This window comes from Fukomys damarensis, unplaced genomic scaffold (genome assembly GCF_012274545.1).
Source record: "Fukomys damarensis isolate Sample0158 unplaced genomic scaffold, DMR_v1.0_HiC HiC_scaffold_8, whole genome shotgun sequence".
Lineage (NCBI taxonomy): Eukaryota > Metazoa > Chordata > Mammalia > Rodentia > Bathyergidae > Fukomys > Fukomys damarensis.
Window position 1 is genome coordinate 18,850,619 of NW_022900920.1, and position 25,370 is coordinate 18,875,988.

General features: G+C 38.6%; 1 protein-coding gene across 1 annotated transcript in view; it reads left to right on the forward strand.

The window, feature by feature from the left end:
• Positions 1-2: 2 nt before the first annotated feature.
• Positions 3-25,370, forward strand: part of Cacul1 (CDK2 associated cullin domain 1) — a gene marked incomplete at its 5' end in the record, with an annotated part of 70,870 nt that continues 45,502 nt past the window's right edge. The window contains 3 exons of the mRNA XM_010634656.2: positions 3-138; positions 23,554-23,680; positions 24,588-24,690. Coding sequence (XP_010632958.1) covers positions 3-138; positions 23,554-23,680; positions 24,588-24,690 — 366 coding nt within the window. The remainder of the gene's footprint in view (positions 139-23,553; positions 23,681-24,587; positions 24,691-25,370) is intronic.

The following is a 25,370-nucleotide window of genomic DNA, read 5'->3' on the forward strand; positions in this document are numbered from 1 at the left end:
CGCCACCGCCGGACGCCAATGGGGTGATTATGATGTTGAAGGGCTGCGACGCGGCCGCCGCCGTGGCTAAGGCGGCCCCCGCCCCCACCCCCAGCCCCAGCTCTACCATCAACATCAACACCTCCACCTCCAAGTTCTGTGAGTCCAGCCTTTCCTCGGCAGCCGTGGCTCTCTCCTCCCAACCCGGACGCCGAATCCACCCCTTCTTGGAGCAGCCCCGCTTCCTTTGTTTCAGGCCTGGGTCTCTCCTCTCTTCTCCTCCCCTTATCCGCCCCTTCCCCCTTCGTGTGGTGTCCGTGGCCAGTTCTTCTTATATTACCTGGTCTAGAGAAGCAGCCCGGTACGCACGCAGCCCCCAGTTGTGCTACAAACGCGATCCTTATCACAGCTGGCTATCTCTCAACGTTAGGAAGCTCTTTTCTCTCCGTTCCTCTTAAAAGTTTCGCCCCCAGAGGTGAGGGGAAAATAAGACTGCTTGAGTTTCGTTAGAGAAAGGCCTTCAGCCTAAGCGCCCAGAGAGAGAAATTTGGCTACTCTTGTTCTTATGCTATTACCTAGTCTTAAACAAGTCAGGAATTTGAAAGTTGATCTGTTATCTACAACTGTTCTTTGCTTACCTGTACACTTTTGCATCCTAGCGGAGAAATGTATGAGTTGCTTCTTAATGCAGTGGGAACTGTGATATCTGTTTGGAAGCTGATGTGTAACATCACTTTTCCCAGCCTCTGCTCATAAAAATAAGCAACTCAGCCTGTGTCCAAATCCAGGATTTTGTTGCATGTTGAGTTTCATTATGTTGTGAATTATCTTAACTGTTGAAGTCAGATTCGAGGCCAAAGTTTGTTTTGTTATCTGTAACTGCCCTAGGGCTTTCCATAGGTATGGAAAAGACAGGTGCCCCCCTTACCCCCATGATGTAGTCGGTGCAGTGAATGTGACCCTCACAGCTGAGGTTTTTTCTCGTTAACTCCTAAGTTCTGAAGATTTCAATTCTAATACGGATTTTATCAAGCTGTACCAGTAGTTGACCACTTAGCTGTGCAGAGAAAATAGTACTTGCCTTGGGCACAGGTAGGTAGTGACAGCTTTACACAAATTTTAAAATGGAAACAGTGCACAACCTTATTTGCCTTTTAAGATACTGCTTTAGCCAGACACTGATGTGCAGGTGTGGTTGGTAAGATTTGCATGCATGAGAATACTATTTACGTTGTGCGGTTTATTTGTTGAAGACCAGGTTGTGAAACTAGACCTTGTACAAAGTGACAAAGTGACCGATGGAAATGCTGTAGACAGCTTGCCTTAGTGCTTAAACAAAGTTCATTTGAAAAATTAAAAAAGCCTCAGTTAAGAGCAGAAATCATTGAACTTGAGAACAAAAGAACCAAACTAAAAGATAGCTCTTTGAAAAGATTAATAAGCTAGGCAGACTTCTGATAAGATTGATCAAGAAAAAAGATACACTATAAATAAGTGAAAAATGGAAAATTACAAATAAAAAGCTTTTAAAAACAACACTATTGCCCGGGATTTGGCTCAGTGGTTCTGCTGCCTGCCTTGCAAGCACAAGGGCTGAGTTTGATCCTTGGTACCAAAAAAAAAAAAACCGAACACTTAATTACTGTGTGTCAGTAAATTTGAAAGCCTGTATCATTCTTAGAAAACTTATCAACTTTGAAAATTGGTATCAGAAGAAATAGCTTGAAGTAATGTTTAATAAGCAGTATTGTTAAAGCCTCCCCTTTTGAAAATTTGGATCCAGATATGTAATTACATTAGTGAGCTCTGTCAAACTTAACCAACACTTAATTCCTCTTTACATGTTGTGGAAAATAGAAAAAAAATGCAAAATTTATTTTATGAGATTAGTGACATCTTAATTTTAAAACTAGATAAAAGTATAGGTGTGTTTCACTTACTAGCATGGAAATGAAATCCCACACAGTACCAGTTCATCAAATATAACTATGTGTTAAAAGAATCCTGATCCATAGTTTGTCCTAGGAATGTCAGCATGGTTCAACATCTATATAGCTATTAATATAATTTCATTAATGGGAAAAATGGAGAAAAATTATGGTTATCTCCCTTGATAAGATCCAGCACCTATTTATGATAAAAGCTATTGGCGAACTAGTAGTACAGGCTAAGTAGGAATTTTAGATACACTTGATTTAAAGTGGTAAAATATGGATATCCCTGTTCATTACTGGTTAACATGGTAAGAAAGTTCCTGATTAACATTGTAAGGAAGGAAAATAAGTTATAAAGGCTGGACGGTAAACAATAAAATCATACTTTGCAGAGAATGTGATGTACTAAGAACTTTTTTTATTCTGGTACTAGGAATCAAACTCAGGACCTTACGCTTGCCAGGCAGGCATGGTGCAGCTGAGCTTCCAGCCCAAGAACTGCTAAAATGAATAGGAAGTAGGGAGATAGGTCTTTTGCAAATGGGACCAAATGCAACAAGAGATGGAGAGATGGGGAAGGCAGAGGGTAGGGGAGAGGAGATTTAAAAAAAGTACATCCACCAACTTCCCAGGAGGAATGTGATCATCATGTGCTACAGTCAGGTACTATTGAGAAAAAGAGAAATGGTTAGGATTAAAGTTTGGAGTTGTTCAGATTTAAAGTTAACCTATAAAAAATAACATTTACACAGCCATTAAAAGTAGTCAAAAATAGGGCCAGGGCTTTAGCTCAGTGGTTCTGCCACCTGCCTGGCAAGCACAGTTCGATCACAGGTACCCCCCCCCAAATCAAAAGTAGATAACATATTTAAAGTCTAGAAAATAACCTAGAACTATACAAGACCTTTGAGGAGAAATTTTAATAAGGCTCTAGAAGGATATCTAAACAAATTGCAGAAGGTTCTGTGCTTTTAATCTAATTATTATAAACAGTTTTCTCCATTTTGGTCTAGAAATTCAATTTGCATTCAAAATTACATTTGACTTCTTTGACTGAGTAACCTAAATCTGAAATTTATGGCAGGTGGCATAAAGTTTGGGAATTATTGACCAGTGTTAAAATTCATTTTGGGGGCTGGCTTGCCTTATCAAAAGTTAAAATAATATTTCAAGACTGTAGTAATAACTGTGTAAGTACAAGAACTAGTATAAGTGCAGAGAAACAAATTAGAGGGCAGGGAAATATATGTGTGAGATAAAGATAACATAAATTACTGGAGAAAGGAGTCTCCTGTTGGGGAGAGTGGTTTAAACTTAACACCATAAACAGGGTGGACTCTGAGTGAATTACAGACCTAAGTGCGAAAGAAAAAACTACAAAGTTTATAGAAAATATTGAAGAAACTTGTTCCCTTATGTTCAGGGAAGGACTGCTAAATGATTCAAAACCTTACACAGGTTAAAAAATAATGACTTTGATTGTATAAGAATTAAAAATTTTCATTTAGCAAAAGATGAAATAATGGGAAATATTTACAGTGCTTACAATGGGCAAGGGCTTATTTGACTAGCTAAGAGACTACAAAGCAACAGTAAAAGGGTAGTAACCTCTAGAAAAATAGGCAAAGGGTATTAAATATTTTACAAAATAGGAAATTTTAAACAAAACACAAGTATTAATCAGCTGTACAAATTGAAACGAATGTCTTTTTTTCTCCTATTAGATTAATAAAAACTGGACAGCTGGATAATACCAAGTGTAGGTGGGGTACAGGAAGACCTGTACTTTATTGCAGGAATAATGGTGGTGGACTTGTGGACCAGATCATGAAAGATGGAGTGCTGATGTAGCCCTGAGCCAGGATGGTATAGGTTTTACTGGATTGTAAGGTAACAGCAGCTTTTGGTGATCTCTGGTTTTGAAGTATAGAAAAGTTGATGGTTACACATATTTTTTTGTTGTGGTGGTTTTGTTTTGTTATGTTTTTGGTACTGGGCATCAAACTCGGGACCCTGAGCTTACAAAGTAGGCAGCAGAACCGCTGAGCTAAATCCCCAGCCCCGTGTTGGTTACATATTACTAGGAGCAGTGTTCATTTGTCTTAGTGATGAGGCTGTACCTGGAACAGCAGTTAAAATTGGAGTCACCACTGGTTGTGATTAACTGTCATCTTCTACATTCTTTCTCCAAGACTCATTCTCCTCTTTGGCCACATTGAAATTGAAGTGTCATCAATCACCATCAAGTTTGAAGTTACTGCATCCACTGTATTTCTCACAGGGGTGTGCTGTTTGTCATTTTGATAGGATGGGACACATCTAGGGATTCCATTTGGGCTCTTCCTGTAACATGGCCCTGCTTCCATAGGACAGGCAGCTGTGTTACTTATGTGATCCGGAACTGGGAAATCATGGGGCAGGACCTTGGGTTCACTGGGGACGTTTTGAGATGGATTGAAGCCAAAATGCTATGTATCATGTGACACCCAGAAGTTCCTGATTTGACTCATTTGCTACAGTGATAGTCTGGTTCCTAAGGTTTAGTATGGGCTCAGAGGCTCAGAGTATTGACAGTCCTTGAAAAATTTGAGTAATCTCCATTTCCCAAATGCATCACCTCCCTAATGTATAGTAGGAAAGGCCAGGAGGAAGACTTTAGCTTTGGAACCCATCTTCTGCTTTTGTTCCATGGACTTTTTGTCTAAACAGATTCAATCTGGGTATTACTTGGCTCTTGAGTGACCACTCCAGTAAGAACTCTCATATTTTTTTTCCTGCTCCCATTGTACAGATCAAGTAACGCCTTAGTATGCTGCCTCTTTTTTTCCTAAGAGCCCCATGAATAGCCACCATCAGAGATCCAAGCCATTCTGCTAACTACCCTAGCTCTGCTGCCTATTAAACCAATCATGCTCCCCTTATATCTAGGAGGTGCTTCTGTTCACCCTTTGTTACCGTGTTCCCATTGAAATCAGAAAGCCCCTTTGAAGGATGGTGTCAGCTGTTATCTCATCATTTTGTTCAAGCATAGTAGCTTGTTCCTCACCTATATACTTTTTAATTCCCAGGGCACAGTTCAGGATTGTGTATGTGGGAGTTGGATTTGATAAACCCACAGTTACCATTTCTGTCTTCATAATTCTGGACTCATTTCCTCTACTTATTAAGGAATTTTTGGTATCCTGACCTCTTCTTCCTCATTCCTTCTCTCATTCTAGTTTTTTGTTTTCTTCCCTTTTCTCTCCTTTCCTATATACTTCCTTCTATACTTTTTCTCTTCCCCCTCTGTTATAGACAGCTAAGTTAGGGCTGGGCAAGGAAGTCAGTGCAGAAGATGAGAACACATTGTAACTGTGGTTGGGGGTCCATCTGTTGAAGGCCAGGCCTCAGTGAAGTGACCAGGCCTGCATGTCTCCTCAAGGGATAAGCAGTCAATTGGAGATTGTACTGTAATTGGTATGCCCAATAAAGTCTAGACAGACACCACTCACCCCAGTAGGTGACCAGGACCTCCTGATCCATCCCTTCCCAATTAGGTCTTTGTTCTTTCCAGGTATACTTGCCACATGACCTGCTTCCCCATTGGACCAATATTACTTAAGCGACTGTACTTGTAATCTTGGTTGATCATAGTTTTGATCCATGTACCCACCTTCTGATTTTGCTCTATAAAACTTCCTCTGTGAAATGGGGTCCATGGCAACTTACTCTCCCCTCCTATCTCTCAGGAGCTGTCTCTCTCACTAAATTTTTCATGTACTCCTAACTTCATGGTTGCTTAGAATTCATTCTTCGAATTTGGGGAACATGAACTTGGTGTGTCTGACATCTAGCAGGTTAGGAGTTATATTATTTCCTTTATATCACCTCCACTTACGTTTAGTACAGCATGCTTGTGTGAGGTGGGTGGTCTGGTGAGTTTCGACCCATGCACAGTAGTGGGGTGAGATTTGATTTTACATACTGGCAAGTGAAAAGCTTTCCTATTACTGTTATTACTGGATGCCGACAAGCTGGGAGACTCCTAGGTCAGAGACTGGAATGTACTATTTATGGCATAGCAGACAGCATAAGAATTAACATATTTGTATACATTTCCCTTTCTCCCAAGTCCCATGAGGATGTCGTACTGTAAAGCAAGGTGGATGTTTTTGTAATGGGCTCGTGTTGCAGCTAAAGAACATTGAATTTGGGGAACTCACTGCTTTTGTTTTATTTTGTTGAGACAGGATCTGTGTGTAATAAAGATTGGCCTTGAACTCACTGTGTAGCCCATGTTGGTTTTGAGCTCTCAGTTGTCTTCCTGACTCAGCCTCCTTTTATAGAAAGCAATAAGCAAACCTGTTCTTTGTTTGGAAGGCGATGTTATCTTGTTTTTTCAAGGTTACCAGGTGCAGATAAGCCCGGGTGGATTGCTCAGGGCTTTTCATTCTTGGCATACAGACCGGTAGGATTGTAGGAGGCTGGAGGAGCACTGTCTCTTCAACAGTAATTGATGAATCAAGAAATGAAGCCAAGCATGGTGGTGCACACCTGTAATCCCAAACCCAGCACTCTGGGAAGCTGAGGCAGGAGGATTACAAGTTTGAGCCTGATCTGGGCAACATAATGAGTTAGCAAGATTCTTATGTCAAAATTTAAAAGAACGGCTTGGGGATGTAGCTCAGTGCAAAGGCCCTAGGTTCAATCCCTAATCTCTCCCCTACCTCTACAGAGCTGAAGCGTTTCCAGTACTGTGAAACATGCCTCATGTTTCTTTGCAGTCTGTAACCCCAGCCTCATCCCAGGTATCCACTGATCTGCTTTCTGTCACTGGAGGAATTTATATAAGTAGAATGATACACTCTGTATGACTTTGTGTTTGGCTTCACTCTCATACTCAGCTTTTGAGATGATCCCATATTCTTGTATCAATTACTTTATTTCTTTGTATAGCTGAGTATTTATTTATTTATGTATTTATTTGTTTTTGTGGTACCAGGAATTGAACTCAGGCCCTTGTGCTTGCAAGGCAGGCAGGGAACCACTGAGCCAAATCCCAGCTGAGTATTTTTTTTAATACCATACATAGTTTATTCATCTAGTTATCATTTCAGTTGTTTTTGGTTTTGGCTATTATGAATAAATCTGCTCTGAACAACCATGTACAAGGTTATGTGGGCATAGATTTGTGTATAAATATCTACATGTAGACTTCATTGGTCATATATTAGTTGTATGTTTACCTTTATTGCAAACTGCTAAATTATTTTCCTTAGTGGTTGTACAGTTGTACATTCCCGCCAGTGGTATATGACAGTACCACTTGCTCCAAATACTTATTGGTACTTGTACTGGCCAAGCTCAACAGATTTATGGTGGTGTCAACCTTTTAAATGGAAGACTTCCTAGAGGGTAAGCCCTGTAGTATTTCATTATGGTTTCATTTTGCACATTATAGTTTCTTTTTTCTTGCACATGTGCCCTTTGGCTTTTTCATTGATTTCTGGTTTTATGAGAATCTGTTCAGATCTTTTTCTCATTTCTTGGGTTTGTCTTACTGTGTTTGAAGAATTAATTGCAAGTCAGGCATGGTGGCGCATGCCTGTACACATGCACTCGGGAGGCTGTGGCAGGAGGATCGCTGTGAGTTCAAGACCAGCCTGGGCTACATAGTGAGTTCCAAGTCAGTCTCAACTACATAGTGAGACCCTGTCTCAAAAAAAAAGAAAAAAGAAAAAAGAATTAATTGCACATTTTGAAAATATTATCAGATATATATTATGAATGTTTTCTCTGTGGCTCATCTTTTTCCTTAACTGTCTACCAAAGAACAGGTGTTTTTAAATTTTGATATTCATTTAGCAATATTTTCTGTCACTTGTGCTTTTGCATCCTAAGAAATATTTGCCTACCTCAAACAAGGACGTTTTTATTTCACATTTCTTGTAGAGATTTTATGATTTGAGCTTTTATGTTTAGCTTCTATGACCTGTGTTAGGAGTTGATGTGTATAGTTGTGAGATAGGGATTGAAGCCCCCTTTTTTTCCGTATTGATGTTCAGTTGTGTCAGAATTGTTTGTTGAAAAGACTACCCTTTCCTTACTGAGGTAATTGGGCAGCTTTTTAAAAAGTTGTTGACCATGAATGAGTTGCAGTTATGTTCCACAAATCCCTTGTTTGGTATATCATGCTTAGGATTGTTTTGTCTTTTTTTTTCAAAGCAGTGGCAAAGTTTATTTGAAAAAGTAAAAGTGAAGTGTGAGAGGGAAACTGCTCTGCAGAGTGAGCTTGGGCCTGTGAAAGAAGAAAAAGCAGGCGGGATAAAAGAACACCCTGGAAAATACAGACAGGCTTTTATGAGGAAAGCCACTGCAGCCTTTTGTGTTTTCCTGATGATTTTATCACGATGGGACATCTGTCCTTATCCCTGCTACTGTTCCTTACTCCTAAGACTACTTTTCTGATAGACTTTCCTGAAAAAAGATTACTGTTTGCATGGCACATCTTTTCCAGTTACTATTTTTAAGCTATATGTGTGAGGTACATTTTTATTTTATTTTTTTGAGTACCTGGAATTGAACTCAGGACCTTGTTCTTGTCAGGCAGTGTGGTGCCACTGAACTACATCCCCACCCTGTGTCAGGTGCATTTCTTGTAGACAACATGTGGTTGGATCTTTCAAAAAAATCTAGTCTTGCAGCCTTTGCCTTTGAATTGCCATGTTGAAACCACGCTTTAGTTTTTTTTTGGTACTCGAGATTGAGCACAGCACCTCACACTTGTCAGGAAGGCGTTGTGCCACTGAGCTACATCCCTGACCCTTATTAGTTTTGTCTCCAGTTTGGCTTATTAGCATGCACTTTTGCCATTTTGTGGTTATTCTACTACTTATAATTAAAAAAAAAATTTACAACAATCTACACCTTCAAATAACATTAGATATAATGTAAAATTCCAATAGTATACTTGATTTCTTCACTCCTATTTGTTATTATCATATATTGCTATCATATGTATTACTTAAATATATCATAATCCCCATGTATGTACTGTTAATAATTTTGCTAAAACAGCTATTTGTCTTTTTTAAAATATTGAAGTGAAATTTTCATAATATATAAAGTCAATTATTTTAAAGTGCATAATTCAGTGTTAATACATTTACAATGTTGTGAAACTACTCCTTTGTTAGTTTCAAGACATTTTTATCACTCCACAATAACATTTTATGCCCATTAAACAGTTATTTCCTATCCCTCCCTCTTCCTAGCTCCTGGTATCATCCAGTATGTTTTCTGTGTCTGGATTATTTTTCTTGATTTTTCATATTAGTGGAATCATATGGGAAATTTACTTTTTAAATTATGAAAAACTGGACAAGAAATCTTTTATTTATCTTAATAGTTGTCATTTCTGTCACTTTCTTTTGATCCAAGTTTCTTTTTTTTTCCTCATTGAGTTTATTGGTACATTTTAGGTATACAGTACAGTTACATTCATTATTGGGATCTTGTACCTTTACATGACAGGTCTTGGTTCTCATTTTTTCCCCTTGTCCCTGACTCCCTTTACCACCTCTCTATTTTTAAAATTTTAATTATTTCTTATTTTTCTTCCACCATAGGACTTTAATATTTATAGTATATTTCTGCTAGCCCTACATTTATTCAACTTTTGTTTGTAGAAGTCCTTATTTTATATTCATTTTAAGGCTATTTTTGGTGGATATAGAATTCTACATATATAGCTTTTTGTTTGCTCATTTTGTTTTTCCTGTCAAAACTTTAAAGCTGTTTTTCCACTGTCTTTTTAAAATAATAAATGGTCTTATTGTTTTTCTGTGTAGAATGTCCTTCTGGTTATTTTAAAGATTTTTTTACCTTAATTTTTCAGCAGTTTGTTGTTCTGGGCAGGTAGTATGGTTTTCTTTATGTTTATACTTTTTGATGTTTTTTGAGATTCCTGTGTTTGTGCCGTTTTAAGAATTTGTCAACTTTGGAAAATGACCACCACCACCTACCCCGCCTACCCCTTACACATATGTTAGATCACTTATTATACTTTGAGTCACTGAAACTCCTCGTTTTCTATTTCCCTCTCTCATGTGCTTTAGTTTGGGTAGCTTTTATTGCTCTTTGTTTATGCTTACTGATCTTTTCTTTTTTCAAGTCTGATCTGCTCTTAAAAATTTGAGCACAGTTCCAAATGTTTTTAATGCAGGCTTATGTTGAGTTCAGGTTTCATTTAGTTAATCAGGCAAAATGTTAGAGCTGTACCAAGCTTTTTGAGGTGATACGGTGGGTAGAGAATGTTTAAGTGCGTTCCTTATGATAACTCCAGTCTTATCTAAAATTTCTTTTTTCCGTATTTGGCCCTTTCAAGGACCCATTTCCACATGTAGAATTCTCAGGTTTCTGCCAGTGAGGTGTTATAGTTAGTTTCATAGGTGTTTTGGAGTGCAAGTTGTCTCCTGCTTGCTTAGGTTCGATTTTTGTTCCCTGGGAAATCTGATTCATATTAGAGGTCTAGAGCCAGTGAGGTCTCTTGAGGTCTAAGACTGAGAGAAAGAACTTCCCTTCCTTCCATGCAGGGCCTTCATTCATGTAGTTAGCTTGATGCTGGCGAGGAAGGGTGCTTCTCAGGCAGGGAAGGCTCAGTGAGCTTTGTGACATTAGGATCCTCAGATAATAAGATTGCCCCAAACTGGCTCAGTTTGAGATCTCGAGGTCCTACTGCTTTGCCATCACTGACCCTACTTTTACTGTGTCTAAGCTTTGCATTTATATGGCAATTCTATAACCTTTAGAACAGTTCTGTTTCTGATTTTTTAGTGATCAATCTAATATTTGTAAGAATTAAGATATCCCTCGATTGGCAGCCATGGCTGCTCTGGTCCTCCTTTCAGTGAGTTAATTGTTTTCATTAACCTTTCAGCTGTTGACAGGCTAAACAGCCCATTCTGTGGTCCTTGTGTCTCATTTCTTTTTTTAATTTCTTTTTTATTATTTGTGTCCCTCATTTCTATCATAGCTATCATAGCAGTCTGCCAAATTGTTTTCTCTAAGAACTTCAGATGTCCACAGGCACCATTTTTGTAACTCTTGCTGGTGCATACCATGTACTAACAGAACTGTATTTTCCATTGGTGGCTGTTGTCATCATCACCTTTAAATTCAGTTAGGTTAAAAATCCAAAACTAGCTTCCTAATTTTTGAGAGCTCACTTACTGTAACTACCTAACACTTTACTAATACTTTACCAGTTATTGTTCAATGCAAGAAACCATGCTGAGTATCCACAGCAGGAAGTAGGTGCTTTACAAATCTTTGGAAAGTTTGGAGAAGTAGAAGCCAGTGACGCTGGTCCCCAAATGCGTGTTCTGGAGACGAGGCTGGTGTCACTGCTGCTGTTCTTAGATCATCACCACTCTCTCCCTCTTCTCTGACTGTAGTTACTAGACACTGAAATGGGGAATTTGCCACAAGCTCTTATGTCTCTTCTTTGCAGAACCATTAGCGACAATATATTCTTTGCTCAGATTTGGCCTTCCAGATCTCACTCAAGTGTATTTCTTCGGTGGAACTAATTTGGAAAGTGTAATTTTTAGTTTAACTTCCCATTCAACATTAGTCAGCTGTCTATGAAAATAACTCCTAGATTTCAGGACCTTACATAACCACAAAGGCGCATTACTTGCTCATGTTACATGAGCTGCTGAGGTTGGCTGTCCCTCTTTATATGTCATCTGATGGCGAAGAGCAGGCAGCTCTTTTCTGGATCCTGCCACTCTTGGCAGATGCAGGAGAAGGGAATGGACAGAAGCACACAGTGGCTTTCAAAGCTTCTGCTCAGGTTAGCACAGCTGATGCAGCACATTAGAATGCCACATCTGTTCCCGTTCCAAATGTATTGAAAGGAAAAAGGGTTTCCTGAATGTGCTAGGGAGGTGAGCATTTTGGGACTAGAGGTCTGAGGATAAGTAAGCAGTGAATGAATGGGTGCATCTTACATTGACACGATAACGTTCCGTGCTCTGAGGAGACTTAATAACTCAGCCCAGTGCACCAGGGGTTTTCTCCCTTAGTTTAACAGAAGCTTCGTTGTGTTTGAAGATGAACTGAGTGAGATTATTTTGTTTTTAAAAATTAACTTGATTCAAAAATGTATTAAAATTGATTTTCGTATTGAATATTTTATTAAATCCCAATGTTGCCTGTTAGTTCATCTGGGCCTATGTGCTTGTTTGCAGATAGATGGATTCTTGGATCACCGAATGTGTTCTGATCTTAAAATATACACTGTGTGTATCATTTGTGGTAGTTGTTTGGTATTTTCCTGTCAAGTTGCACTGCAGCAGGCATCACTGTGAAACTTTAGGATCTTCTGGGGCTTTTGCCTTGCCATATTTCACACATACCACATAAGGTAGCAGCGATGAAACTAAGAGAAGACCATTGTAATGTTTATATAAGGACCCAGTCCAAAATCCAGAAGAAGATCAATGTTGCCTGCTTCCTATGTGAACAGTAACCATGAACTGTAGACCTTGTGTAATCACACTGTAAGCTTATGAGCACAAGATAAAAGTTTATTATTGCCATCCCTTGCAGTCTATCTCAGCAGGGCAAGCTGGCCTTCCATTTTCCTCCCCCCCCCTTCTTTTTGTGAACATTTACCTGTTCACCTCTAGATCTCTAACAGGTAGTTGTAGGTGTGCTTAGACATCTGAATGGCATTTTATTCAACAGTTGTTTGTGTATTTAATGTATGTCAGGCTGATAGTTTAACCTCTGATAATGAATGAGGGCAATTTAGTATGGGAGACAATGGAGAGACAGAATTATGATTCATTGTGATAGATGCTGCAATAAAGTTCTGTATGTATTTGATAGCCTAGAGGAAAGAGAATCAGTATGAAAATGAGATATTTCTAGGAGGACAGGGAAGTAGGGGGAAATTGGACTCAGACTTCTGGGAGAGGGGGAAGCCTGAGCCAGTTTTTGGAATACAGGTGTGAGGAGGGAGTGACACAAATTAAACCTAGATAAAAAGGCTAGATAGTGAAGGACTGCCCCTGTTAGAGGAAGGATTTTCTTCTGTAGGAATGGGAGCTATGGAATCAACTCAGTAAGATTTGCTGTAATGTGAGAGTGGAGGGAATGGAGCCTAGGCATGAGTTAGGGGCTTTAATTATTGTAGTCTAGACAAGAGATGGAGGCCAGAACAAATAAAGCTTTTTTTTTTGGTACCCCGGATTGAATTTGGGGCCTTGTGCTTGCCAGGCAGGTGATGGAACCACTGAGCTAAATCACCTGCCCTGTAAAGCTTTGGAAACAGGGAGGTTTCAGATTTTAGAGATATTTAGGGACTAGAGACTACAAAATTTGGGGTGAGGGAGGTGGATATAGACTCAAGATTGGTAACTGGGTAGCCAGCAATGACTTTAATCTAGGGGTGGAAGGAGGGAAGGAAGGTGTGACCGTGTATTTCTCTTTTAAGATACCTAGAACATTTAAATACAGGAGCCCCAAGGCAGGTGATAACTCCTGGGCTCTCTCATTTCCTGTGCCTTATAATATTAAAAGTCCTGAAACAAAAATATAATTTCAACTAATTATTTCATTTTCAAGTTTTGAGAATTTTAAATTCACTAAACTCTGGCTTGGAAAAAAATTTTTCTTTTATTAATTAATGCAGGTTTATAATTTTAAAACTCAAATTGTATAAAAAGACATATAATGAAAACCAGTGATTCCTTCTCTTACTCCTGCCCATTCCTGGAACTATTACCCGAAGTCAGTCATTTGACTTTGCTACACATGGCTATTTTTTCTGTTATTTACTGGCATTCACACATTTCAGTGTGTTAATATGTTATTGATTAGTGTTTTGTTTTTTTTTTTCTGTACAGGGATCAAACTCAGGACGTTGCGCTTTCGAGGCAGGTGCACCACCACTGAACTAAATTCTTAGCTGTTATTGCTTAATGTGTCACTTTTATGTATTATTGATTTCCTGTATGTCTGTACACCTCACCTCCCCAGTTCTTTGAATGTTAGAATTTTTGGTTTAATCAAAAAGCCGTGGGCCAGGGAATTAGCTCAGTGGCACTGTGCATTCCTCGGAAGTGCAAGGTCCTGAGTTCACTGAATGGTCAAAAGTGTATTTAGATTATGTTTTCTTTCACTGAAAACTTTGCTTTTAATTGCCTTGTTTGTGCTTGTATAATTTTGTTCACATATTTTTGTCTTTTTTTTCTTTAGAGATAGGGTCTCTATACAGTTTAGGCTGGCTTTGAACTCAGTACGTAGCCCAGGATGACTTTGAACTCCCAGTGATCCTTCTGCCTCAACCTCCTCCCAAGTGCTGGTTTCACAGGCGTTCGCCACCACACCCAACCTTGGTAACATATTCTTGAAACTGTTCGGCAGTTTAGGTTCACCCTGTAACGATTCGTGTTTTGAAATACCCAGACAAATCAGCATTTTGTTTCTGTCTGTGAAGCTGCCTATCCTGTCCTCTTGTCCCTGTTCCTATTCTTGTTTATTCTTTAGGACCATTGCATAGTTGCCACTCAGAAATTTTGCAGATAGACAAATTATTCTTTGTATTTTCACTTTTTTGGTGAATTTCTGTGTGTGTGTGTGTGTGTGTGTGTGTGTGTGTGTGTGTGTGTGTGAAGAATGAACATCTCTAAATGGCTTTCTGATGAAATGTGTGGATGGTAAAATTTGAAGTCTTGCCCTTCTAAAAATTTTGCTTTCTTACTCGATTGACAGTTGGGTACAGAATTCTTAAATGAAAATTTGCCTTGTGATCTTTTAAAGTGTCGCTCCCTGGAGTAAGCCTGCAGTGAATGGAGAAGTCGTTTTTGTTCTCCAGTATGTGACATTTTTCCTCTTGAGAAAATTCTGAGATATTTTCTTATTTTCGTGTGTCAATATTTCTCTTTATTTCCTTATTCGTAGTCAAATCTTGAATTTTCCATTTTTATTGTCTGTTAACTGTATTTTCTGTTCTGTTTCTCTATTGTCTGGGAGAGTTACTTGGTGTTTTCTTTATTTTCTATTGGATTTTTAGCACTAGCTATTTTTTTTTATTTTAAGAGCATCTGAATTCCTTCATTTTCATGACAATGCTTTAAATTTTTATAGTTTTAAAAAAGTTTCCTTCTAACTTCTGAATTACCTTTGTTTTTAGCTTGTCAATATTTGTTTTGATCTTTCATGTCTGACACATTTTGCAAGTCTTCGGGTGATCCTTAGCTGTTCTGTTCATATTTAGCATTGAAAAAGGCTAATTGGTAGTTCTGTGTTTCTAAGAGGCCTTGTCAAGTATAAGTGTTGGGCTTCACTTGAGGCTAATTAGATACAGAGCTGCTATTTGGTGAGGAACTGCCCAATACTAGTATGTGAATGTCTTTTTTCTGGGAAGTTCAGTTACTGTAGAGAAGGATCATCCCTTCTAAGAGAATGGTGGGGCTGGGTAGATGAAGCAGGAAACAAAATGTGTTTCTCCTGACTGTTGGTGTTTGGAGTTAAAAAGGGTAGATATTTGAGCATTTGTTATGTTGACTTTTGACTTTTGCTTAATCCACCAGTGCTGTGCCTCACATTCCCCACCCTAGTCCCCTGGGTCTCCAAGTCCTTGGCCTTTTCTTCCAGTTTCTTCACAGAAACTTATTCTCCAGCTCCTATTGACTGTTTTGTGTGCAGCTGTCTGCAGCTGTTGTCCATCCTACCCCTCACCCATTTCCATCGAGGCTTGTCTGCTAGTCTTAAACTTCTCTGGGTCTTGCAGGGCAAGATCAGCTCCCTCACCCTTGGGATCTACCTTAGCACTAGCCTTTTGCTACTACTTCAAAGTCCAAATGTTCTTGGACGTCATGCCAAGGAGAGATTGACTTGTTGAATTTAAACTGTGCAGACCTGCACTTAGCATAGTTTGTACCTATATAATCTCAGTTGAATAAATAATGTCTATTTTGAATTTTATTTTTATTTATTTTTTTGGTACAGGGGATTGTGTTTCCCATACAAGTGTCAAGAGAGTTTTTGAGAAGAGGCACTTCTTTGAAGCAAGGCAAAACAGCTTATGTATATAGTGTCAGCTAGTTGATATGGTACAGCTTTTGTCTGAACCAGAAAGTTTTCTTTTTGAAGGGTTGGGCGGCAGGGAATCCTTAAAAGAATGTGCTAATGAGGACTTACCTAAAGTAAAAATAAGACATGGTGTTATCTGTTTAAGTGACTGCACCTTCATGTTTACATGACTATGATAGACATTAGGAAGAATGACTTCAGAATGATCATACAAGACACATAAAATTGTTCATAGTGTTTAAACTGTATTATGTAAACCATAAACCCTAAAATTTAGAAACTCCCCAAGTACCTGAAGCATTGAACAGATTTAGCCTACTTTAAAAAGCAGTTGCTTCATTAAGACTTACCATGAGCTGCTTTCTTCTACTGGCAAATCGAAATATACCCGAGTGGGTGGTGTAGGTTTTATTTTTGTTTTCCTAATAAAGAAAGGGACATTTCAAGTATTTGGTAATTTCTTTAACCTTTTTCTTTTTAAACTGGTCAGTCCACTTAGGAGCAACTAAGTGCCACTAGTACTTTGTATCATTTAAAAAAATTTTGGTACCAGGGATCGAACTCAGGTCCTTGCACTTGTGAGGCAGGTGGTGGAACCACTGAGTCAAATCCCCAGCCCTTCTTTATGTCATTAAAAAAATATAGTAGCTGGCATTTTCTTTTTTAAAGATTAAGCCTCTATTCAGTTAGAACACACTATGTTGTTCTGATGCCCTTCTCCCACTCTAAAGGTTTTTGTTCTTAGCTTTTATCCTCTCTGTCCAGCACTTGAAAGAGTTTAGTCATCCTCTTGTGCTCCAGGAAGCAGAACAGTCTGCCTGGCAGCAATGTTTTGGGCAACAAAGATTTACTAGATTGGTTTTGATAGATGGGCACAGTGATAACAAGAAGCCATACTTTTCTTTTAAAAAGAGTTAAACAGCTAGACAACCCAAAGCTCTTTCTCCTAGTCCCTTTTGATTACCTAGTTGTAGTTAATCTCAAAAATTACATTTCAGAAATAATTTAACATATCAATTTGGTTTAATTATTTCAAAATTGCCATTATGATAATCTTAAAGAGTCAATTCTAAGTGAAAGATGGCTTTTTTGGTGCAGAGTAGGGATATAGGAAAACTTGGATATAACTTTGTTTGATATATTTACACCTTTATTTAACTCTCCAAGTTGTGGACAGCAATAAACTGCTCACAGCAGCTCACAGAAGTGTAACACAGATGTGATTCCTGGCTGTCCTGAGCTGTCCACGCAGTGGCATTGAACAGTTCTTGAACTTGAGCAGCTGTGTGAATCACCTGGCGTAGTACTTGCTAAACACAGGCTGCAGGTGTTTCTGATTCAGTAGGATGGAGAGTTGTTTGTTTTTGCATCAGGTCTCCAGGTGATTTTGAGGCTGCTCTGGCTGTCACAGTTTGAGAACCACTGATAGGAGGAAATGATCAGTCTTTGCAGGAGACCACGTATAAATTAGTAATGCCTCTGTAACTTCTGAATTCATGATTTCCTTATAAAACAAAGAAATAGACACAGGATAATTTAGTATGGCTAGCCATATTTCCTTAGCCTGTGTGAAGTCAAATGTGATTTAAGCTTTAATTCCAAAACAGTTAAATTCAGTAGTATGCCTTGTATTGTTTTTTCTTTTTATTAGTATGTGTTTGCAGTACATAATGACTACATTTATCCTGAGGAATTGGTACATGTACATAACACAATCTTAATTTTTTTTTCATCCCTCTCCCTTCCCTGCTCCCTCTAGATCTTCCTATTTGCAAAATGTCTCCATGTTTTTGTTTTTTTAATCCCTTTTTCCCTTCCCCTTCTCCCCTCCCCTTCCATCTCTTGCTTCTCTTCCCATTTGAAAAAGATCTCCCTACTTCCTATTATCTATCGTTTATTTTGTTCTTTATTTAATAAATTTTGGGTTTTTCATATAAGAGAAAGCAAATGATATTTAAACTTGTGTGTCTGATTTCACCTATGGTCTCAAGTTGCGTCCATTTTCCTACAATGACTTAGATTTATTCTTTATGGCAAAGTAGTACACCCCTGGGTATAAATACCACAGTTTCAGGGCAGGGATTTAGCTCAGTGGTTCTGCTGCCTGCCTTGAAAGTGTAAGTTCCTGCGTTGAATCCCCGGTATCAAAACAAAACAAAACACATTTTCTTTATTCATCTGTTGATGACCATGTAGCCCATTTCCAAGATTTGTTTATAAACATGGGTATGCATGTATCACTGTAATACAATGTTTTGGAAGGGAAACAGTGGGGTCAAATGAAATTTCTACTAGTATTTTGAGGAATCACCGTATACCTTCCAGAGTGGTGGAACTAGTTTACATTCCCACCAACCAACAATGTAGAAGGGTTCCTTTTCCTCCACAGCCTCTCAAGCATTTGTTATTATTTGATTTTTTTTTTTTTTTGAGACAGGGTCTCTCTATGTAGTTGAGACTGACCTGGAACTCACTATATAGCCCAAGCTGGTCTCGAACTCACAGAGATCCTCCTGCCTCAGCCTCCCAAGTGCTGAGATTACAGGCGTGCACTAGCACGCCTGGCTAGTTTCTTGATTTGTTAATATTTGATTCATTCTTTCTGGACTAAAATGGAGTCTCTTGTTTTTATTTGCATTTCTCTAATTGTCTTGTTTTTCTGTTAACTTTTATTTTGACTCATTGAATTGATCTTCTTCAGACTTTATGGATTACTGACTAGTTGGGACTTTAGCCATGAATTCTTTCTCTTATGTCTAGTTTGAAGTAGAGCAACAATAAACACTAATATTTTAAGTTTTGATAAAAGGCATAATAGGGACCAAAGGCATAAAAAAAGGGAAAAAATGAGAAAAGAAGGAAAAAAATGGAAATGGGGCTTTTGTAAATAAGGAAGTGGAGGAGGGGTTGAAGGGAAGGCAGAAGAATTGGGAAATAAAAAAGGAATAAAGATTCATTGTGTAAAGGTACAAATTCCCTATGATGAATGTGATCATTATGTTAATCTAAATTGTACCAATAAAATTAAAAAAGAAAAAATATAGTCTATTCTTAAAAATTTTTATGTTGTTAAAAAAAAAAACAAATTTTTTGAACTTGGATGTCTAGAAGGCAGATGCTTTCTGCAGTTCACTCTTTTTCTATTCTTATAGCAGAACTGCTTTATTCATTTGTGTTGCTGGCCTAGCCCTTGTAGGCATTTGGGCATGTAGTACCTCCCCCAACCCTTTCCTTTGTGTTGTTCAAGCTGGCCTTGAACTGCTGGACTTAAGTGACTGACCGACCTACATCCATCTTCTAAATAGCTGGGATTAAAGGTGTGCAGCCCTGTGCCTAGCCTTGTAGGACCTTTTCAAACCAACTTAAAAATTAAAAAGTCCATTATTCTCGAGTGGAAAATCTCATCTACATATAATTTAGGAATTTGTTATTTCATTTTCATTTTGCTTTTTTTGGTGGTGGTGGTGGGGTTCATATCTGCTGACATTGCACATTATATCCAGAAAAAGAATTTAGTTAACTGTCTAAGAGGTGGCACTCAGGGAATTCTCTAACAGGATGGCTCGTTAACCATGTAAAATGTACATTGGAAAAAGACTGGTGCTGTATACCAGCGCATTGGTGGTGGATTTTTTGGGTGATTCTTAGTTTTTTCCTTTGCTTGTATATTTTCTGATGTGTACTTAATGCTGAACTACTTAAATCCAAGTCATGCTACCTTGAATGTCTTAAGATCACTGCGTGTGATCCATACTCCAATCTGTAGTGCTCCATGTTGCCTTTTTTAAATTAGCAAAGTATTTTCTATGCTCTGTGTGGATTTGGCTATTTCTTTTGATAGCAGAAACTGTTCATTGGGCAAATTTGAAAGTGATTTCATTTCTCTAAAAATAGGATCGAGTTTTAAAGTTGAGGATTACACCCACATGCACACTAAGGCCATATAACACAACTGCTGATGAACTGAGCACACTGCTAGTGGTTTTTGTTTTTTAACCAGGCGTTGGATTAAGATGAGCAAGGAAGTAACTAAATATCATAACTCTCCCATGGATTCTACGAAGAACCTTGCTTCTTCCCACTTGTGCTCATTCTTTAGGCTCCCTGTGCTTCTGCAGGTGCTTATCTGAGTTCTGCCATCTTCTTGCCTCTGGTGAAAATTAGCTGGCCTCTTGCCGGGAAGGTTGTGCTGGCTGGCATGTCAGGTCAGCTGCATTGACTTCCTCTTTAGTTTTCAAGTAAAATAAAATGTAGAAATAAATATATGTGTGTGGAAGTACATGTAGGTTTTTTTGTGTGCGTATGTTGAAGGAGGCATTAGGATTTGTGCTTTTTCTTATGCTGTTATCATTTTGGCTTTTTATATCTTGTTTTCATTTATCTTTAAAAGAAAAAAAAAACAACACATGAAAGACACCTGAGCAATCAGCAGCCGCTCGCTGCTTCTGCAGTGGTGGTTCTCCATTCTGCCCTTGCAACTAGAGGACTCTACATTTTCATTTCTTTTTTCCTCTTCCTTCATATCTTTGACTTGGTGATTTGCTGAGATGTGAATCTTGTGCTTGAAGCCTGTGGTTTACTGAACTGAACAGTTCAGGAGCGCGTGAGGTTGGTGTGCTCACATTTGGCTCCAGGATACACCTGCGGTTTTCTTTCTGAGTATTCCATTTAACCTTCTTCAATTTCCAGCTTTGTGTGTAGAATGGGTACGTGATGTTCTTAGGTGGCGCACTGATAAGGGTTTCACGGATAGAATCACATAGTGAGAAAGTAATTTCTTTTTTCAGTTTTATTTGAATCCTTTTGATTACATAAACAGAAAGGTATTTGGAACCAGTGCCTTAACAGTTTTCAACATCTGCCAGTCTTTAAACAGGGAAAACAGACTTTGGGTTTATAAGATTTAGCAGACAGGAGGGCATAACTAGAATTTAATGACATTGTATTTATTTTTATATTGCTTTTCTGGTTAATGACAAGTAATGTGGCTTTCATATTTTTAATAGATTCCTTTTTTACCCCCCTAAAGCACAAATAGTTCTAAGCACAAGACAGTGACCCTAGGAAATACCTGTAAGGGAGCTGGGGAAGTAAGACAGGGGAGGTAGGGAAGGTGGTAAAGTTAGTTATTGCTGGAGCGTTTAATCCCTGTGGGGACCTCCTGGCGCCAGTGTACACCTTTGTGTTGGTCATCTCACCTGACACCCCGGGGAGCCACCGGGGCAAGGTGACCTGGAATTCTCAGTAGTCACTGGTTGAAAGTAGCTGTGGGGGTGTTAATTCTGTAGAATCCCAACCTGCACCTCCTGCATACAGAGCAAGCTCTGGCAACCAGACAGAACATCGAGGCAGGCAGCTGCAGGTGTTGACAGTTGGCCTTTGTGGACAGGGTGGATGAACAGGGAGGAGCGGCAGCAGTAGCTGCAGCACTCCCCGGATAAGCAGGCCTCCTCCACTTGGTAAACAACCTCAGCTTTTGGTGCTCATGCCAAAAACTTTGGAGCTAGCCTAGATCTTACTCTCACATCTCTCTTCAACCAGCCAGCAAATCTTGTTGGTGTTACCTTTAAAATACATCCTGAACTGGGTGTGGTGCTGCACACCAATAATCCCAGCACTTCAGAGGCTAAGGCAGGAGGATGTCCAAGAGTTTGAGGCCAGCCTGGGCTACATAGTGAGTTCAAGGCCAGCCTGAACTACATGGTGAGACCCTGTCTCGCTCCCCTTAAATAAATAAATATGCATATTTATTCATTCATTCATAATTTGACCTCCACTTGTCCTCAAGGCTACCACCTGCCCCCCTTCTTTCTGGCCAGTTCACAGCCTACTAAGTGAGTTTACTCTCAGTACAGCAATGGAATGATCTGTATAAAATCTTAACTGATTCTCATCGCACCTGCTGTAAAACCTCCAGAGGTCCCCATCTTGCTCAAAGCCTCTACAGTGGCATATTGCCGTCTGGCTCTTTCTTATGGTGTCCGTGTGTACATGTGTGCATGTTGGTGTACGTTTTTTGTTTTGTTTTCTGTTTTACATCTTGTCAAAACATTCCTTTTCTCCCTGTTCTCTTTATTGTGGATTCTGTGATAATTTCTAAGTTAGATTCATTTGTCACAGTTTGCATTTTATCTTTACCAATACAGCCTTAGTGATTTTTTTTAAAAAAAAGTTGCCACACATTAAATTCATTTCAAGGCATGTAGTTCTGTTGGTTTTGACAAATGCTTTCAGTGATAAATCCCCTACCACAGAGTATAAAAAATTATTTTCCCTAAAAAAATTCCTCATGCTTCCATGTAATCTTTTTCTCTAGCATTTAGTCCCTGGGAATCACTGATACGTTTACCCCTCTATAGTTTTGCCTTTATTTGTGTCATATCATTGGAACTCAGATAGTATGGAGACTTTTGGGTTTGGTTTCTTTCACTTAGCAGTTTGTGTTTTTCCTTTGTGGTACTGGGGATTGAACCCAGGACCTTGCACATGCTAGGCAAGTGCTCTGCATCCCCAGGTAGAACAAAATGTATTTAAGATTATGTCATGTTCTTTTGTGAATCAGTAGATCATTTCTCAAGTGTCATTTGAAATAAACATAAAATATTGAATAAAAGTAATATAAGTGATACATTGGAAAAAATCTTGAACCTTGAATGACTAAGGTTAGAAGTCAGTAATGGGATAGAAAGGCTTTCCTTTTTGTGGTACCTCTGCAGTAATTAACCATGCATTGTGGGGGAAGCCACTTAATCTTTCTGATCTCCAGTTTCTGGTGAAAACCCAGAACACTGAAGTATCTGATCTGGTAGTTATTAGCATCTATCTCCCAGGGTATGAGTAGATTCTTTGGTGACTCTCTTTTAACGTTAGCATTTCATTGTTGTGAAGCAGCTGTTGCCCCTGGATTTCAAAGTTGTTAGGACCAGCTGTTATAAATGCTTTATCAGACCTCTAGTGAAGGAATAGAGTCTGTCATTTGGGGTGAGGTAAGCTTTCACTGCAAGGCTTCAAGACACTGACTCATTTTCTGTTGGGCTTGTCACGTTCCAGAAGGTAAGAGTGAGAGAGCTGCAGTAGTGTCAGAGAGGCACTGGTGATGGCATAAATGTTACCAAGTTTTCTGCTAACCTCTTCTGTGACTGTAGCAGTTAGACCTTAATCCCATCGCCCTGTCATTAGATAGATTCTCCCAGGGAGGCATTGATTGTTGGGGTTCATGGTTTTCTGGCACTTTCTTGTGTTTTACTGATAGTCTATTTTGTCCTGTAATTGACAATATGTATTTGAAGTTCAGAGTGTGTTTGAGAATGCTTCATGGGTGACAATCTTGCAAGAAACTGGGAAGGAAACATGATATTTGCTTGTTTTGTTACTTTTATAGATGGACAGATTCATAATACCTTTTAAACTCATGATTAATGGCCTTAACATTTCTGACCAAGTTTTTTTTTTTTTTTTAATTGGGATAGGTAATGGAAGGACAAATTTGAGAGTAGAAAATTGGTACAATTACTATGTGATGCATAGTAATATTTATTTTACTTTTTACTTGTAGTAATGAATGTTATAACTATTGAAGATTATAAGAGCACATACTGGCCAAAATTGGATGGTGCCATAGATCAACTTTTAACCCAGAGTCCTGGTGACTATATCCCCATATCTTATGAACAGATATACAGGTAAGTCAATATTTAATTTGCCTGGGCTTAAAAGGGCTATTTTGAGGTTCAGTACAACTTGAGTTATGATAGCTTACATGTATGTAATACACTAAATACATAAGGTGAGGCTCTGTATTTATATGTTCCCCACTTGTGAATTAGAGGTTTGATTTATACTTTTTGGTTCTCAAAAGTGGTTTTCAGATCAAGATAGAGTAAACTATGCTTTGTTAGACTTCCTCCCACCTCAGCCTACCACCTCCACCACACATACCACAGAATCCATGGAGTCACTGAAAAAAGCCAGAATGACTGAAAATATGTAAAAATATGCATTTTTTTAGTCTCACAGGGAGACCCTAGTTTAATCTATTGATGTTTGTTAACACTCAATTCTAACTCTCTTTGATTATTTTGTTTCCCAGCTCCTGGTAAATGGAAGCAACAAAGTAGGAACTGGGGTGGGATGTGAGAGCAGCACAGTGACAGGAAGAAGTGACAACTATGTTGTTCCACACAACTGATGTACAAAGAGGTTGTATTGCAAACATTTTTGTGAGTTAGAAACTGTCTCTGTACTGGTTATCACTCTCTCTTCCTTATTTTGACATTTATTTATATAAAAAAGAGAGCGAGAGAGAACCTGACATTTCAGGAGTTATATTTTATAGCCTAGATTATCATTCAATATTAGATTATCTAGTGCCGATTAAGTTTGTACTACTCATTATTTGTAGTTAGTTAAAATATCTTTTCCATCTAAACACTGGTTGGGGGGAGGGTAAATTTTTATTAAGAGTTGTAATTGGCCCATTGTTTTAGATTTGAATTGTTTGGTCATTGGTTGTGTAATGAGAGTATGTTTTAACCTTAGAATGAGTTAAGTGCTTCTTCATTAACTGGGTTTTTTTGTTTGCTTTTACAGTTGTGTATATAAGTGTGTATGCCAGCAGCACTCAGAACAGATGTACAGTGATCTGGTTAAAAAGATAACTAATCACTTAGAGAGAGTCTCAAAGGAGCTGCAGGTAAAGAACTGAGTATATTGGCTTTTGCTGCTTTGGGCTTTTTTGGTTGGTTGGAATTGGACTGTTTAATGTATACTTGGAATCTTGTTAATTTGGTAATGCTATAAATTGTAAATATTTTCTAGGTAAATAAGAAGGAAATCATCAAATCTTTAGATTATTAGCTTAAAAATCAGACTTAAATTGTGAAAGTTTTTAGATTGAATGCATTTTAGACCTGAACTAATCCCTCTTGTTACCATGTCAGCATTGCTTTTATTTAAAACCTTATTTTTCCTTGTTTATTTCAACAGCTGGTAACATAGTATAAAAATATATATACACTACATAGTAACTTTTTTCTCAACTTTGTGTTATTATCTTAAGTGGTCTGCTCACTAGTTTCTAATGCTTTCCAACAGCTAAAGTCAACTATTGACAAACCCTCTGTGGTGGTGGAGCAGTATCCCAGCTCTTAAAATCTGGGTGGGTTGCAGAAAATATGCCACTTAAGGAAGGAAGCACTTGGCCTTCTGATTCCCGCCTTTGCCCTCACTGGCCTGCCTCAGAGAGCTTCCAGTGCTTGAAGTCATGCTAAAGCCAGATCCACTTTTGTTCTGGTGTAGAAGTAACATGGTATCTAGAAAAGCCCCTCAGGAATAGGTTACCAGGGTCTGTTCCACAATCAGGAGGGACTTCAG